This window comes from Arachis stenosperma, chromosome 5 (genome assembly GCF_014773155.1).
Source record: "Arachis stenosperma cultivar V10309 chromosome 5, arast.V10309.gnm1.PFL2, whole genome shotgun sequence".
Classification (NCBI taxonomy): domain Eukaryota; kingdom Viridiplantae; phylum Streptophyta; class Magnoliopsida; order Fabales; family Fabaceae; genus Arachis; species Arachis stenosperma.
Genome location: NC_080381.1, coordinates 36,772,593 through 36,790,592, shown reverse-complemented (window position 1 = coordinate 36,790,592; position 18,000 = coordinate 36,772,593). Strand labels below are relative to the sequence as shown.

Here is an 18,000-nt window from a genome sequence, read left to right as displayed (position 1 = left end):
TAAAGAGAACATCAGTAACACCAGAAACAGAATGAATCTTTTGGAGTGCTCTTTCTGCTCAAATCAGAACAAAGAATATGCCTCATGCACACAGATTAAGGTCTCAAATTGATACAAGATATAAGTGACTCCTGAATTGTTGTGGGCTACATTTATTCTCAACTGGTTTGGTTCGATTTTTGAACCTAAAAATCAGTTTGTGGAGTAGTGTGGTTTTTCTAGTGAATCAAATCATGCCCAGTTATAATTGCAGCACTAGAACCTATTGAAATACAGTAGTAATATTCGATAAGAATGTACTAAACTAGGACCATAATGGGTTTAAAGTTTTTGATATCCAATCATCGCATGTTTGAGGAGTTGCTTTCTGCTTAATACAGTATACAGTTAGGTGGATTTAATTGATAGTATTACATTATACCCAATATTCCTTTTTATCCATTCACAAGTACACGAAGTGATATGCCAGATAATAACTTGATATGCATATTACGTTAGAAATAAGTAACTAGAGAGGCTATTAGAGAAAGAAAAGATAGCAATTAATATAAAGATATACTTATGTCATGAGGCAATACTCTCTTTATACTGCACTATGCATTTCTCAAGTTTCAACACCTATATATCTTGATACTTATTTGAGTTAACTAACATTGTTTATCTTCAACTACACAAGTAGCAAGTTTTTGAGCATCTCAACAATAACTTTAAACAGAAAATCACATGTAAGCACCGAATTTCATCTAAGTTGGCATTTAATTAAACTAGGGTGAGTAAAATTGTGATACATTAGATAAATAAAAAGGTAATATGTGAATATTTACCTTCACCTCGTCGAGTATCTTTTGTGAGAACCACCTCTCCGTACTTATTACAAACTCAAACCCAAATTTAGCCCGGTACTTTCGGTCCCAATGAAGCATTTCCTAAATTTTTAAAATAATCACATGAATATGGCTGCTTTCCACTAATAAGAAGATGCAGTACAAAAATAAATTAGGCATGCATGAAACAAACCCTCATCATTGATCCCGGCGCATGAGATATGGCTCGATAGAGGTGACTTTGTCCAGAGAAGGCATCCAACCATGATTGTATGCGGGACTCTTTAAACCACACCTGTCTTGTAAAGGACATTGCGTGGTCCAAGGAAGAGAATGGAGACTCAGCTATCATCTTCTCTGCGAACCAATGGCTTCTGGTAATGAGAAAGAAGTCTCTGCTCTCCAATTTCCCTGATAGTCCACCAAAAATAGGAAGAATGTACAAGGACAATATAAAAATGTGATTGTAAGAAGTCTAGTTGGAGAGGTAATAGCATTGTGACGACATAGTTGAATAAAAGAGCTTTATATGAGAGGATAAGTTTTAAAAAATCTCAAATAAGTCACTATAATCAACCTATTATCTAAAGATATGACTAAAATAAAATCCAGTATCTATCGTAGGTGAATCAGGACAGTACTATATATCCAGAACTGCCATGAATATGAGCTACATGCATGGTGGAGAACAGTTTTTTAGGAATTGGCAGCCTCGTCACAATCTTCAACCCTTTCACCAGTGGACTCCTCTAAATCACCATCTCTTGTCAACGCAACCCTTCGACATCAAATTCAGGCAAGTTAGTCATACAGGCCTGTGGATTAAGGTCGACCTCGCAATATTCATAATCTTCGCCCATGTCAAACAAATCTCTTGGCTTCACGTGGACTACTACACTCCATCCACTCTCCACCTCATCCTCTACGTAGAACACAAGACGAGCCTCAGATGCCAATATATACGGCTCATCGTCTTCTCGATCACCGGTGTGAATCAGAGTGGCAAAATTGACACAGGTGTGGCCCAGAACATCTTGCCGGATGCCTCTGCCTGACGTGGTGTCTGCCCAAATACACTTGAATAAGACTACATTGAATTGATCATTGTAATTTAGCTTGATGATGTCTACTAATTTCCATAATATGAGACACTGCCGACAGCAACATTGGCATCCCGTTTACTTGCATAACTTCTAGTATCCGAAGTGACATAAACCCCGCTATTCTGTGTTTTCATCCCTTCCTCCCTCGACATGGTCCTAAATTTAAATTCATTGACGTTGAAAGCTGGATAGCGTTTGGCCTAAGCGAGGGGACCGCAGGCGAGCCACTGCAACTCGTTCGAATGATTGGTGCTTCTAAATGGGACCTGACATTGAACCATTAGAGACAAGAGGGCATCAAAGGGTAGTAGGATCCTGAGATATTAAAGATTACCTTATGCCTGAACCAGTTGGCAAATTCTCTGTGCACAACGCTATCTATTTGAGACGGGGACCTTGTTCTACTTCACAGTTTTCTCTTTGTGATGGCTCTGTACTCACTGTGACGTCAAAAGGTTTGTTCAAGTTTAGTACTATCAGTACCAAATTGGCTCACTATATAATTTTATAGCTCAGGCTCTGTACTTATTCTAAGAATTTTTCTACAGCAATGTAATTGACCAGTACATGACGATGTGCTTGAAGCTTTTCGGTTGTTGTTATAGTAAAAAATAAACTTGCCCCGACCGCCTTTCCAACCACTGGGAACATGTTGGCAATCTCGCTCGGTGGAGCATCGATCGGCCGATCATCAACGCGCATCAGTCGGTTGATCCTAGTCTCGACATTATCTAGATATCTAGAACAGAATGTGAGAATCTCCTCGGATAAGTAGCCCTCTGCAATCGATCCTTCCGGTTGTGCCCTGTTATGCACGTACTGCTTGAGACGACATAGGTACCTTTGAGAACATAAAGTACAAATTATTAGATGACAGCTATCCGTTTATAAACAGGTCGAGTTATATTAAGCGGAACAATACCTCTCAATTGGGTACATCCACCGGTAATGCACTGGGCCACCGAGACGGACCTCCTCGACCAAATGCACCGTTAGATGAACCATAACTGTGAAGAAGGAAGGTGGAAATATCATCTCCATGTGGCACAAGGTATGGACTACACAATCCTGAAAGAGAGGAAGTTGTTGAGGATCTATGGATTTACTGCATATTATTCGGAAAAAGGCTGATAACTCAGCCAATATGGCAGACATTGGGGTGGGTAACATGTGTTTTGACGCAATTGGCAGTAGATGTTCCATTAGAATATGACAGTCATGACTCTTCAAGCCGAATAACTTGCGCTATTTTAAATCAATGCAGCGAGAGATGTTGCTAGAGTACCCGTCTGGAAAGACCACATTCTTAATTGTCCTAAGAAGGACATCCTTCTCTGGATTCCGCATGGTAAAGACTGCAGCGGGATACTTTCCACCTTCAACTGGCCACATATCATGTCGGATGCCCATCAACTGGAGATCTTTTTGAGCTTTTAGGTGGTCTTTGGACTTACCGCTCTCGTTCAACATGGTGAAAACAATGTTGTCGCATACATTCTTCTCTATGTGCATCACGTCAAGGTTGTGACGTAATTCGTTGTTCTCCCAATACGGCAGATCAAAGAATACACTCCTCTTTTTTCAGGGAGACTCGTCTTGGACCAGGGTCTGCTGTCCGCGCCTTCTTTTACTGCCCATCGCTTGCACCTTGCCTTGTGAGACGGGAACACCCTTCAATTGTCTCAGGACATCCCTACCAGTCAATTTGGTAGGTGGGGATCTATCCTCTACCTTGCCATCAAATCTACTCCGATCCTATCTATATCTGTGATTGCGATTCAAAAAGCGACGATGACCCATATAACACCATTTCTGACTGAAGGTGAGTCGCCTAGTCTCGGCATCCAAATTGCACGTGGGGCAAGCTCTCCCGCCGTAAGTATTCCAGCCAGATAAATTGCCCAAGCCAGGAAAATCGCTGATAGTCCACATCAATGCAGCTCGCATATTGAATGTTTTCTTCTCATTGGCGTCATACGTATCGACACTGGCCCACAGCAACTTGAGCTCATCGATCAGGCTGTAAGTAGATATCTATGTCATTACCAGGCATTTTAGGACTGGGAATTATCATAGAGAGAATGAAGTTGGTTTATTTCATGCAAATCCATGGGGGTAGGTTGTACGGAATAAGAATCACTGGCCATATTGAGTACTTTGAACTGAGGTTTCCATAAGGGTTAAAGCCATCACTGGCCAGGGCTAGGCGAACATTGCGCGGATCGCCAGAGAAGTCAGTGTATCTCCTGTCAAATGATTTCCAACCCTCGCCGTCCCTGGGATGCCTTAAGTAACCGTCAGAGTTGGTTCCTCTCTTGTGCCACAACATGTCCACGGCTGTCTTGCTATACATGAATAATCTCTGCAACCGTGGAATCAGAGGAAAATAACGAAGAACTTTCGCCGCCTGAGGTTTCCCATTCTTCTTGACAACGGCGTTGATCCTTACAATGGAATTCTTCCTGGTCTTTTGCTTCCACCTGGATGCTCCACACCTTTTGCATCTGGAGAGGTCATGGTCGGAACCCGTATATAGCATATAGTCATTTGGACATGCATCTATCTTCTTGTACTCAATATCGAGCTTCCTTATGATCCTCTTGGCATCGTGCAAGGTCTTCGGAATCCTTGCATGCTCAAAGACATCCCCCAATAGCTCCAGAATCAATCCGAAAGCCTTGTTGCTAACTCCGCACATGCACTTTATGTGGTAAAGTCTCACCAAGAAAGACAGCTTCGAGAATCTTGAGCATCCTGGATATAATCTCTGCTCGCCGTCCTCAAGCAATTTGTGAAAGGCACGAGCCTCGCAACTAGGCTCGTCAGATAAGTTCGGCAATCCCTCCGCACCATCTCCGACCACTTCATCCATAATGTTTTCATCATCACCCTGCAGTCCCGGAATGTTGAAGGCCTCGTGGACCATGTCAAGCATTTGATTTCCTGAGTTTCCAGTGGATTCTAAAGTTTCTCTACCTCTAGAACTCTTGTCTACGGTCCTCTCACCGTGATGTAAACAAAAGGTATAGTTAGGGGGAAAGGGTTTCATCAGAAGATGATCGTAGGCATCCTCTCTAGTTTGGAAAAACCGGAACCCACACAAAGGGCATGGACAATGTATCATCCCATCCGATGATGCATTTGCAAAGGCGAAATCAAGAAATCTATTCAGACCATCCCTGTATTCTGCACTACCTCGTGGCTTTGTAATCCAACTTTTATCGATGTCTTATTAAATGAAATAGCACGAACAAATAAATATACAGTAAATAGATGCCTAATACTAAAAAACCTATTGAAATAAAATTTGGATTTGTGTTAAGAGAAACAACCACAGTTAATCACAATTATAAGACGGAATATCTCAAAACGGGAAAAGAAACAAAGTTACTAGCATCCCGGATAACATGTAGCACACGAAAGGTAATTGGTAGGAGGCTTACTCATTGCAAAAAATTTTGTGCTTTCTTTAAAAAATACTGGTAGAAAGAAGTGCTGGTTCCAAGTCCAAAAAATGAAAATATTAAGAAATACTCCCTTAAAAGATAAAAAGGAAATAAAAAATAATTGTTAAAAATAAAAAATAAATTAAACAATAACTATAATTAATCCATCATAAGGCACAGAGAACGGAATATTCAAATCATCTCAAAATATGAAAAAAAAAACAGGATTGAATGTTACATATGGGTACCAAAAATGCTAGCGGGTGAAATAAATATAACTAGTCATCTTATGCTGTCTTTTAGCATGTAAGAAAAATAATTTGTTCAGTGTAAAAGAAAATAAAAAAATAAATAAATATTGCACAGCAAGAAGGGTGATAAACCACTATTTTATGGTTTACAATGTGCTTAATTGTGTGGTTTTATCATGGTCTTTACCCACTTATTCATATAATTAGCATGCATTTATATTTCCTTCCTAAAATTATTACATGATTGAAAACATGCTTCTTCGGTCTTAATTTAGCTAATCTTAATCCTCTCTTATTACCATTCGATGCCTTGATCTGTGTGTTAAGTGTTTCAGGCTTTATAGGGCATGAATGAGTGAGAGATTGGGAAGGAAGCTTGCAAAAATGGAAGGAACACAAGAAATTAAGGAGATGACCAGCGAGAAGTGACACGTATGCGTCAGCAACGTGACCGCACGGAAGAAAGGAATTCGCAGTGATGCGGCCGCATGGCTTACGCGACCGCGCAGATTGGAAAAGCACAAGTGACGCGGAAGCGTGGACGACGCGAACGCGTGGCAGGAAAAACGCGAATGACGCGTCCGCATGGATGACGCGATCGCGTGACGTGCGCGATCTGCAGAATTACAAAAGTCGCTGGCAGAGATTCTGGGCCGCATTTCAACCCAGTTTTCGGCCCAGAAACACAGATTAAAGTCAGGAAACTTGCAGAGACTCATCATGCTCTCATAATTCATAATTTTAGTTTTAGATGTAGTTTTTAGAGAGAGAGGTCCTCTCCTCTCTCTTAGGATTAGGATTAGGATTAGAATTTATTTTAGGATTAGGATTTCTTATCACTTCAGGATTATTTCATCTTCAATTACAGGTTCAATGTTCCTTTTATTTATTTTCTCAATTTAATTTATGAATTTCTATGTTCAACTCAACTTCTTTATTTGGCTATAACTGCCCATGTTACATTTGATTGAGTTATTAATTTATGATTTTGAGGTATTTCAGATTGATGATTGCTATCTTTTATTTATATAAATAATTTGGATTTTCCTGTTACCCTTTTGGCTGTGATTGAGTAATTGGTGACTCTTGAGCTGTCAAATAAAGCAGTGGTTGAAATTGGGAGTTGCTAATTAATTTGAGTTCCAATAACTCTAGCCTTTCCAAAGGAAAGACTAGGACTTTAGGTATCAAATTAATTAGTCCACTTGACCTTCCTTTGTTTAGTAAAGGTTAACTAAATGGGATTAAAATCCAATTCTCATCACAATTGATAAGGATAGGACTTCCACTTCTTATACCTTGCCAAGAGTTTATTTTACAGTTATTTATTTATTTTTATTGCTTTGAAAATATACCTGTGCCCATTGCCCAAATTCCAAAAACCCCAGTTTTACCTTTTTCATAGCCAATAATAAGAACACCTCCCTGCAATTCCTTGAGAAGACAACCCGAGGTTTAAATACTCGATTATCAATTTTAAAGGGGTTTGTTACTTGTGACAACCAAAACGTTTGTACGAAGGGATTTCTATTGGTTTAGAATCTATATCTACAATGCGACTATTTTTTATAAAATTCTTTACTAGCAAAAATCCTAACATCAAAATGGCGCCGTTGCCGGGGAATTGCAAATGTGTGCCTTATTATTGGTTATTGTAAATATTTTTCAAAAAAAAAAATAATTTTCAGATTTAAAATTTTTTTATCTTATCTTATCTTATTTTTCAAAATTTAAATCTTTTTCAAAATATTTTCTTTTTGTTAATTTTTGTTTTTATTATCTCTCACTACTATGAACTCTCACCCCTTTGGCTATGAGTCTGGTTATAATTATGTTGCAGGAAGAGGAGATTATAATGACAACATGTACCATGGTTGGAACAATCAAGGATGGGAGGAGCCACAAGGATTTGATCAACCCCCATGGCAACAACCACCTCCAATGGACTATCAACAACCATTCTGTGATGCATATCAAGGCAATGGCTATGGTGAGCACTCTTTTGATTATCAACAACCACCACCATATACCTATGAACCCCCTCCTCAACATAGCTTTGGACCACCATACTCACAAGCCCCTTACCACCAAACATCCTCATATGATCCTAACCCTCAACCACCATACCAACCATCTTATGAGCCAAATGAACCATATATAGAACCACCACAATTTCACCCCAATTACTCCCAAGAACCACCACCTCAATATACACCATCTCCATATCCATCGATCCAAGAGCACTATGGTCTTACTTATGATACCCAAGCAAAACGAGAATCAATGGATCATCTCAAGGAAACAGTGGATCAATTTCACGCAACCCTTCATCAATTGAATCAAGCGATAAATCAATTAGCTTCCCGACGTTCGGATACTCTAAGAACCCCCATGGCTTCATGTGGACAATCTAATGAAGAACGTAGCATGAAAGAGACACTAGAGACTCCAGTGGACAATAAGGAGTATGATTTTGTACTGGAATAAGTGGAGAAAGCCATAATAGTTACAGAGGAAGAAGTGGCTGAAGATTTAGGAGATGCAGAACCTCCACGGGAACCTCAAGTCACAGAACCCTCTTCTAAGGAATTTGAATTTATTGTTGAGGAAGGTGTACAACCTCCAAGGCATGTCATGACAGAAGACTTGGAAGAGGTTAATCAAGAGATGGAGATTCAAGAAGAAGAGGCACAACCTCCCATGCCCTTGGTGAGCAATAAAGAAGAGATTGAACTGGCAGAAAGCTACCAAGAGGAAGAGGTTGAGATTGAAGAAGCTTACAAAGAGGTGAAAGTTGTCAGAGAAGAGCACAAGGGAGTGGAACTTGCAAATTCATTAGAAATATCTCTCCCAAAACCATTACCGTCCAACACAACTCAAGTGGGTAAAATTCCTATCCTTATCCTTTACCTTCCCACTTGAATATGGGCTACTAGAGACGGATGGTCAACTTAGAACTCTCTGTGGCATCAAGAGTAAGAGGAAGATGGTTAGTGGTAAGAATTGTCCTGCAAGGTTCATTATGGTTGGAAGCTTTAAGTTTAAACGCAAAGGTTGGTGTAAAGCTCAACTGAATGGGTCTAGGAAGCTGTTTGGTCGCTGCAGTGAGATTTCAGATCACCTTTCACCCGGCTGGAAAAATGCAGATCGAGACAAAAACGGGTGTAAAAGTAAGGTTTGGGATCCTGGAATCTGTTCTGACATTTGTCACCCGGGAAGCCTAAGAATCTGTTTGAAGCTTCTTAAGGGCTTTACATGCTTAGTTTGGGACCCCGGAGGCTACTGAAAGTACAAACATTGGTGGGAATTTCTGGATCAGTACAAGCATAAACCACCATAACAGGGAGCTCACCAAATGTCCAACTTAAGGACTTTAACTAAAAGTGCTAGGTGGGAGACAACCCACCATGGTATGATTGTTTCTTTTTCATTTTTATCTAGTTTTATTTGTTTCTGAGTCTTATTTTATCTTATTATATTGAACCGGGAGTTTTGCATAACATTCATATTAGCAATGCATTCTGCATTTTTCATGCATAAAAAAAAATTTGCCACGCGACGCGACCGCATCAGCGACGCGTCCGCGTCGCAAGGAGAGGGGAGAAAATAAAAACGAATAGAGAGTCGCGCGAGAGCGTGGCTGGAGGCGTGCCAATGGCACAAATCGTCCCACGCGACCGCGTCATATGGGAATAATGGCCTCCCACGCGACTGCGTGCCCCACGCGGCCGCGTGCCCTGGATTTCGACGTAAAAAGGTGCACAACCAATTATTGTGCTAGAGTGGTGCTGGATTGGTGCTGAATGCACAATTCTACCCACGCGGCCACGTAACCCACGCGACTGCGTCACATTCTTCTAAAGCCCACTCACGCGATCGCATGCCCCATGCGATCGCGTCACCTAAAATTTGGCACTAATAATAATTTGAACAGAGAGTTGTGCGAGCGCGCGGCTGCCCTTGCGCCAGTAACATGAATTGTGTCACGCGACCGCGTGACTGACGCGACCGTGTCAATCAGTATCAGCGCAAGTCGTGCGACCACGTGCCCCACGCGATCGCGTCGCTTGCGCCGCACAGCTTATCCTAATTTGCCAAATATCTTATCTTTTCTTCCCCAATCCTAATTTTTCCTCCCTCGTTTCTTACTTACTTCTTCTTCCATTCTTTCCCTTCTCATTCTTCTTATCTCTTATTTTATTTTACTTAATTTATTTATATATTTCATTCATTGCATCTTCATTTTGTACATAATTTTTATTTTATTTTCTAAATTCATTATTTTTTCTTTGGTGTTTGATTTTCTTATTTAACCGTGCATCTTCTCTTGAACTATTTTGGGTGCTTAGTGACTTGCGTTATTCTGGTTAGGTAATATTATCAATGCCAATCTTTTTTTTCTTTGTATTACTTTTGCATTGACATGAATTTATATTATCTCTCCTCTTCCACTCTCTTCCCCATTGTTGTACATTTTGTACCACTGGCATGCCATGACTTCTATTATTTTTTCACTTGCATGTTGTAGCTACCATGTAATTGAGACCCTTATTATTTGGCATTAACCCACCCATACTTCATTTATTTTCTTATCTTTACTTCTGGATATTACTGTTCTTCTTTTTCTCTTCTTCCAGGCTGGCCACCGAAGATGAAAAAACGGAGAAACTTCTAAAAGGGGAGACAAACAAGTCCATCTGCACAATCCTTGAAGGAAAGCATCAGTTGGAACAACCCGTCCACCTGCACATCTCAGCATGCACCGAGGATGGTGCAACCTTTAAGTGTGGGGAGGTTGATACCGATCTCCACGGGTTAATTAGTCCCTTCTCAACACTAATTTTTGTTTTTCATTGTTGAATTTGCATGTTTGATTGCATGTTTGTTTCTTTTTGTGCATATTTTACCACTTGGTTAAAGTAATATTTTCTTTTTCAAGAAATTTTTATAGTATTTCACTAATTTGAATAAAACTTTTAAAAAAAAACTTGTTTGAAGAAATATTATTTTGGAACATAGTTTAGAGCTCGAACACACAAAACTAGTGAGATTTTGAGCCTATTTGATTGGTTGCATTTTATCAACCAATATTTTACTCTTGGTGTGTGTTTCTCTCTCTAAAATTGTGATCTTTGTCTTGCTCAATTATATATTTCCATTATTTGATGTATACATGCACTTATATGATTGAGGCCTTGTTTCACTGAGCTTACATACCCTTATGGCCTTACCTTTTATTATCCTTTGCAAACCCATGTTGAGCCTATTTTATCCCTTGTTCTTTACTTTAGCTCATCACTAACTCTAAGCAGAAAATAATAATGTCCCTAATTTGAATCCTTGATTAGCTTAGACTAGTGAGAATGTTCATGAATTAAGTGTGGGGAAAAGTGGGTTTGGAAACGTTTGGTTTGGGAATTGAGTATGTTAGACTTTGTGTGAAAATATGAAAAATGTTAAGAACATGTTTATGCATTCAAAACCTTAATCATATGCATTAAAAAAAAAAGAGAAGCAAGTAATAAAAGGGGACAAAATGCCCCAAAGTAAGTGTTGTAATCAATGCATATGTACTAAACTCAAATTTAGGATGCATGAACATGTAATAAACACAGTTAATGGGAAGTTAGATTTTGTATTTTAATTAAATGAATTGTCTTAAGTTAGGTGGAAAGTTTATGTTAATTAAGGATTCAGATTTTAGTCCACCTGGCCAAATACAATCCTACCTTAACCCTAACCCCATTACAACCCTTAAAAGACCTCTTGATTTGTGTATTGGTGCATTAAATTTGTGTTGATTGTTAGATGAAGAGCAAGCTATAGAAAGCAAGATTAGTAGAGAATTGAGAGAATTGACCCTAGACACTTGAGAGTTAGAATGATATACACTACTAGTAAGGGTTCAGTGCTTAATTCTATGTTCCCTGCTTTTATGTGCTATCTTCTTCTTGCAAGCTATTTATATTGTATTTTGTGATTTGAATTAGTGAAATCCAGTTCATATTTATTCTTGAAAGATTTATTTACTTTTTCACCAAGTAGGTAGAACCATTTTAGCATGTAGTTGCATTCACATTTCATAGGTTGCATTGCATGAGTCTTGTCTTTCCCTACTCATTTATTTGATCTCCTTGAGTTTAGCATGAGGACATGCTAATGTTTAAGTGTGGGGAGGTTGATAAACCACTATTTTATGGTTTACAATGTGCTTAATTGTGTGGTTTTATCATGGTCTTTACCCACTTATTCATATAATTAGCATGCATTTATATTTCCTTCCTAAAATTATTACATGATTGAAAACAAGCTTCTTTGGTCTTAATTTAGCTAATCTAATCCTCTCTTATTACCATTCGATGCCTTGATCTGTGTGTTAAGTGTTTCAGGCTTTATAGGGCATGAATGAGTGAGAGATTGGGAAGAAAGCTTGCAAAAATGGAAGGAACACAAGAAATTGAAGAGATGACCAGCGAAAAGTGACGCGTACGCGTCAGCAACGCGACCGCGCGGAAGAAAGGAATTCGCAGTGACGCGGCCGCATGGCTCACGTGACCGTGTGGATTGGAAAAGCACAAGTGACACGGAAGCGTGGACGACGCGAATGCGTGGCAGGGAAAAACGCAAATGACGCGTCCGCATGGATGACGCGATCGCGTGACGTGCGCGATCTGCAGAATTACAAAAGTCGCTGGCAGAGATTCTGGGCTGCATTTCAACCCAGTTTTCGGCCCAGAAACACTTATTAAAGTCAGGGAACTTGCAGAGACTCATCATGCTCTCATAATTCATAATTTTAGTTTTAGATGTAGTTTTTAGAGAGAGAGGTTCTCTCCTCTCTCTTAGGATTAGGATTAGGATTAGAATTTATTTTAGGATTAGGATTTCTTATCACTTCAGGATTATTTCATCTTCAATTACAGGTTCAATGTTCCTTTTATTTATTTTGTCAATTTAATTTATGAATTTCTATGTTCAACTCAACTTCTTTATTTGACTATAACTGCCCATGTTACATTTGATTGAGTTATTAATTTATGATTTTGAGGTATTTCAGATTGATGATTGCTATTTTTTATTTATATAAATAATTTAGATTTTCCTGTTACCCTTTTGGCTGTGGTTGAGTAATTGGTGACGCTTGAGCTGTCAAATAAAGCAGTGGTTGAAATTGGGAGTTGCTAATTAATTTGAGTTCCAATAACTCTAGCCTTTCCAAAGGAAAGACTAGGACTTTAGGTATCAAATTAATTAGTCCACTTGACCTTCCTTTGTTTAGTAAAGGTTAACTAAGTGGGATTAAAATCCAATTCTCATCACAATTGATAAGGATAGGACTTTCAGTTCTTATACCTTGCCAAGAGTTTATTTTACAGTTATTTATTTATTTTTATTACTTTGAAAATATACCTGTGCCCATTGCCCAAATTCCAAAAACCCCAATTTTACCTTTTTCATAGCCAATAATAAGAACACCTCCCTGCAATTCCTTGAGAAGACGACCCGAGGTTTAAATACTCGGTTATCAATTTTAAAGGGTTTGTTACTTGTGACAACTAAAACGTTTGTACGAAGAGATTTCTGTTGGTTTAGAATCTATATCTACAACGCGACTATTTTTATAAAATTCTTTACTAACAAAAATTCTAACGTCAAAGGGTCAGACAAAAAAGATATGGGTACCAAAAAATGCTAGCAGGTGAAATATCCTTTCCTTCATGAGCTGTAGGACCTACAGGAAACACGCTAAGAGCCCAACAATTTTTTATTCATTGTTCTTCTTCTCTACACACGGATAGACTATAAAAGTTTTCATCTCATAATCATCAGAGATGAATAATAATAGTAGAAAAAATGGAAACTATATGACTGTATGATCTACTCAAGAAAAACCCAATATTTTATTTACTTGGGGAAAACAAAGTTCAAACAAGAACATTTAAACGTGAGAATCTGAATTCTTATAAATGCAGCTAACTCAAATAAGAATTGTATAATCGAATGTACAAGTTTGAAAGAGCATCAAATAAGAAGCAAATGTAAAATTGTTCCATCAAAGCCATTTGGATGGATCAGATTTAACAGATACATATTTTGCCGAAATAAATGGTTCCCCTTTTCTAGCAAACTTGCTAAACAAAAAACCAATTTGTATTGCACAAATAACCCAGCAGGAACAGAGGATATGAAAAATAAAAATACCAAGGATCAATTGTCACTTGGAAGAATCAATAACAAAGTGCTAGTAGTTGTCAAAATTGGCTTGATTATATATGTATTCTCTATGTACCCTACAGAAATTATCCCTAAAGCATGAGTAGAATTTCAGTCAATTAGCTATCACCCTTCCCATTTATCGTCCGCATCAATAAATCTATAACCCAGTCAACTTGTTCAAATAATGAAGCAAAAATTGATGTCACCAACCCAATATTCCCCAATATTCTATATCATCAATTCTCCAAGAATATCCAAAAAATTAAAAGAATATTGCTTATAACACTTAATAATATTGATAATAGGGCCAAGTTATGGTGTTGAAAAGTTGCCAACTGTGAATATTTCTTATAACACTTCAATAATATTGTACTTTGAATCAATCTGAATTCATATTTAATCTATTCCTTTTAATAAATAATATACTGGTCATTTCTACTACTCACCTACGCAAGAGATGAGTAGAACAACAATAACAAATCAACATCATCATAATCATAACAAATAACAGAGTCAGAAGAATGTTAACCTTGTTCAGATTGTGCTCTAAGAGCTTCTCTGCTGATATTTATGTTGAAGCTCTTATAAACAGTGGAGCGGAGAGTGAAACACACTTTGGCAATTGCTTTGCGCAGTAGTTAGCAACCGACACCAAACAACGTCGCTTCTTGCACAAAATGTAAAGATGCATAACACTTTGGACTAGTATTACCTGCTTCAATATATGAATATATATCTTAGGATTAAAATTAAATATTTTTTTATGCAGATACAAATTTAATGCCTAATTTTTCATCTCTAATAAAAATCTAATATATATAAACTTCAGTCAATCTATTTTGAAATTTATAAATTTATAATACAAGACAATCACAAGTATCCTTGAATTTCAAATTTAATTATTTGTTATTGTATATCATCTATATCTATTTCTCGCAACCCCAACCTACTCTGTTTTTTCCCCTTAATTATCTATGTATTAATCTATTTTATCTTTCTAAATGAAGTGTTATTCTTTATATCTCAAAGTTATTTAAACTAAAATTTAAAGTGTTATGCAAATCAAGTTACTTTATTTAGTCTTTATTTTTCTCTCTATTTATTGACATCTTTACATTTTGATTCAGCAATTAATAATGTTGAATATTTAATAAAATTTCAAATATTATCTTTTATACAAGATTTATCAAATATTTAAAACCAACTGCAAAGAGTATAATTGGATAAAAGATAACATAAAAAATAAAAAATATGAGAAGCAGAAAGTTAAAAGGTGAAAAATAACATTAGTTTATTGGATAACAGAGTAACGAAAGGATTGGGTTTAAAAAGATTTGGATAAATTAAAATCTGAAACTATAAATATAAAAATTGAATCATCAGTTTATTGTCTAGTACCGTGCATTGTGATTCTTTTTGCAGTATACTATAAATGCAATAACTTTGAGTGTTCTTTTCTGAAGAAAGATTTTTCTGACCTTAAAAATGTTGTACTATAATTTATGAAACAGTATCAAACAATGACATAATGTAGTTCTCTTTTCCCCCAAGCTGTATCCTCAACTATTAATTATAATGCTAACCACTAAATGAATTATCATTAGACTAGTTACTGGTCAAGTTTATTTGTTTCTCAGCCTACAATAAATTTCTTGGTTCAATGTCTTTTGCAGATCCCTACTCATAGTGTTGGCAATTTTTATACATCATGCGAAAGGTACTCGAGGTGTCTAGATAATAAGCGAGTATATACTCTGGTTAGAATTATCTTTTACAATTATTTACAATCTGGTCTCATTACTTAATAGAAAAAATAACAGAGCAACCCATTCTTGCTGATCATGAACAAATGTATGTATACTCTAATTAGAATTAAATTTTACAAGATAAAATTATAATCTGCTAGTTAATTAAGATCAATTAGCTATCTAGCTAGTCAAATCTAAAGTGTTCAAATAGTTTAAGTTATGACAGAAACATAAAACTGATTACCGAGCTGAGCCTGCTCATTATAGAACAAGTCGAATGAATGAAATCCCTAACTCTAAACAGCATCAATTAACCCAAATTGGCATAATATATAGACAAACTCTCGATCAGACTTCTGAACCAAGAATGTAAATAAGAAGAAAAGATCAGTTATTAAAGAACGAACCAGATGAAAGGGGAGAGGCCGCGATACGGCGATAGCTCAACTTGGCGGACGGCTGAGAATGGTGGAACTATTTCACCCACGATTGATGAGAAGCACGGATGGCAGCTTGGTGGGCTTCTGTAATTATGGGCAAAAGCTCAAGAAATTGGGGGTTGCTCAGCAAAATTGGGGTAGTCGATTAATGGTTGTAACATGACAAGGGGGAACTCACAAATTGAATTATGATCAGGGGGTCACTTGGGTGGGTTCTTCCACTGATGAATTAGGGTTTTCCTCCTATGTGTTTGGCGCGCTCCAAACTTCAACTCGCGGGTTTCTGAACAATTTGGGGAGAATCAATTGGTGGAAACTCGAATAAGAGGGAATTGAAACTATTAATTGAAACTTACCTAGCGGCGTTTCTTGAAGTAGTCGCCAGGATACGTTGCTGAACGAGGGGTGGGCGTGTTTCGCGCCTCTGTTGTTGCTTCTCTTCGCGCCAAGAAGTCACGCCCAAAAGAGGGGACTTGAAGAAATCGCTCCCAAATGAGCGGCGGTTGTCACTGGCTAGCCACTATCCAGTGGTGCATGGCGGCATCTGCCATACCGCCACTCACTTCTGCCGCTATCTTTCGATTTCTCGGCGATTATGGGCATTGCCACTATTTAGTCGCCGCTATCCTCCGCCCCTACTGTAGTGTTAGTATAACATATCAAATGAATAATAATGTTAGAGGATATTAGAATTTATTATTTTTTATTATTAATTAGTTATTAATATTTAAAAGTATAGGATAAAGTATATTATTGAATTATTAAACTAAAAAACTAAACTAAAAAAATTAAATTAATGACTAAAAAATAAACATCAATTGTAAGCTAAAATCCATAAAATAAATAGGCTAACAATTTAAACCATGTCTATTTACATGACCACTTTAACGTGATCCAATAGGGAACCCGATGATGATGATGATGATGATGACGATGATTATTATTATTATTATTATTATTATTAGAGTGAATATTCATCCTAACTCCTAATAATTTTTCGAAGGATTATGAAGTCTTTAATAAAAAAATATAATTTTCGACTTTTGATATTTAACTTTGTGAGATTGATTAATCTCTTTTTTAATGGTCTCTTTCCGAAATATGTTTATATGACATGTTAATTACTAATATATATTTTATTTAATTTTTATAAGTAAAAATAATTTAAAAATCACTAATATTTTTTAGTTTTATTTTTAGACAATAAATTTAACCAATGTATTCAAAAAAATAAATAAACGTCCTGATAGTTATCCCCAAAAAATAATAAGACTCCCAACAAAAAAGAATTTGTCAATCCTAATTGACTCTTAACTAGGGGTGCACAAGACCCGGTCCGGCCCGAAAACTCGGACCGGGCCTGGCGACTTCGGGACTAATTTAGCCCGGCTTCGTTATGGTCCGGTCAGACCTGAGATTTCAATAGATAGCCCCAGTTATTTATTAAATCGGGTTCGGGCCAAGGCTCGGGTCACCCGGTCCCGGCCCGTTGGACCCGTGTAGGTGTTAGTTAAAAAAAATATGCATTCTGTTTGGCTTTCAGGCTTTGTGTTCAATACTTCAATGTTCACTCCACACTTCACAGTCCACAATGCTCAGGTGCTAGGGCACACAACCCAGTAATCCACACTCTCTCTCACACAAACTCTTTTACCTGAGCGCAGCAGCGCAACCCCAACGGTTAGTGGAGAGCTCCTCCTTCACACTTCCATGCTATTTCTGCTTCTTAATCTTACCTCACTCTCTCCTTCTCACCACCAATTGTCTCCTACACCACCAATTGTCTTTAATTTTTTGCTGTCCCCTTTTTTCACCTTCTTCTTCTTTCTGCACCACGTTAGATCAACCACTATAGCAACTCATCGTCAACCACCACGTGTGCCAGCAACTCGCCGTCAACCTCCTCTCAGAGACTCAGAGTACTCACCGACGCATTGTTCATCGCAAGACACAGAGCAGGTAATTTTTTTG

General features: G+C 37.6%; 1 protein-coding gene across 1 annotated transcript; it reads right to left on the bottom strand.

The window, feature by feature from the left end:
* Window positions 1-3,682: 3,682 nt before the first annotated feature.
* LOC130980698 (uncharacterized) lies at window positions 3,683-16,632 on the bottom strand. Its single transcript, XM_057904353.1, has 3 exons — window positions 16,593-16,632; window positions 4,054-5,155; window positions 3,683-3,947 (listed from the first exon to the last, which is right to left on the bottom strand). The coding sequence occupies exons 1-3, from the start codon at window positions 16,630-16,632 to the stop codon at window positions 3,683-3,685; spliced, it is 1,407 nt and encodes a 468-aa protein (XP_057760336.1).
* Window positions 16,633-18,000: the final 1,368 nt, after the last annotated feature.

Coding starts and splice junctions, on each gene's coding strand:
- LOC130980698 (XM_057904353.1), bottom strand. CDS start 16,632: ATGCCCATAATCGCCGAGAAATCGAAAGATAGCGGCAGAA. Junction 5,156..16,592: donor ATCGAAAGATAGCGGCAGAA/GTGAGTGGCGGT, acceptor TCATTTAATAAG/ACATCGATAAAAGTTGGATT. Junction 3,948..4,053: donor TGGCCAGTGATTCTTATTCC/GTACAACCTACC, acceptor ATCTACTTACAG/CCTGATCGATGAGCTCAAGT.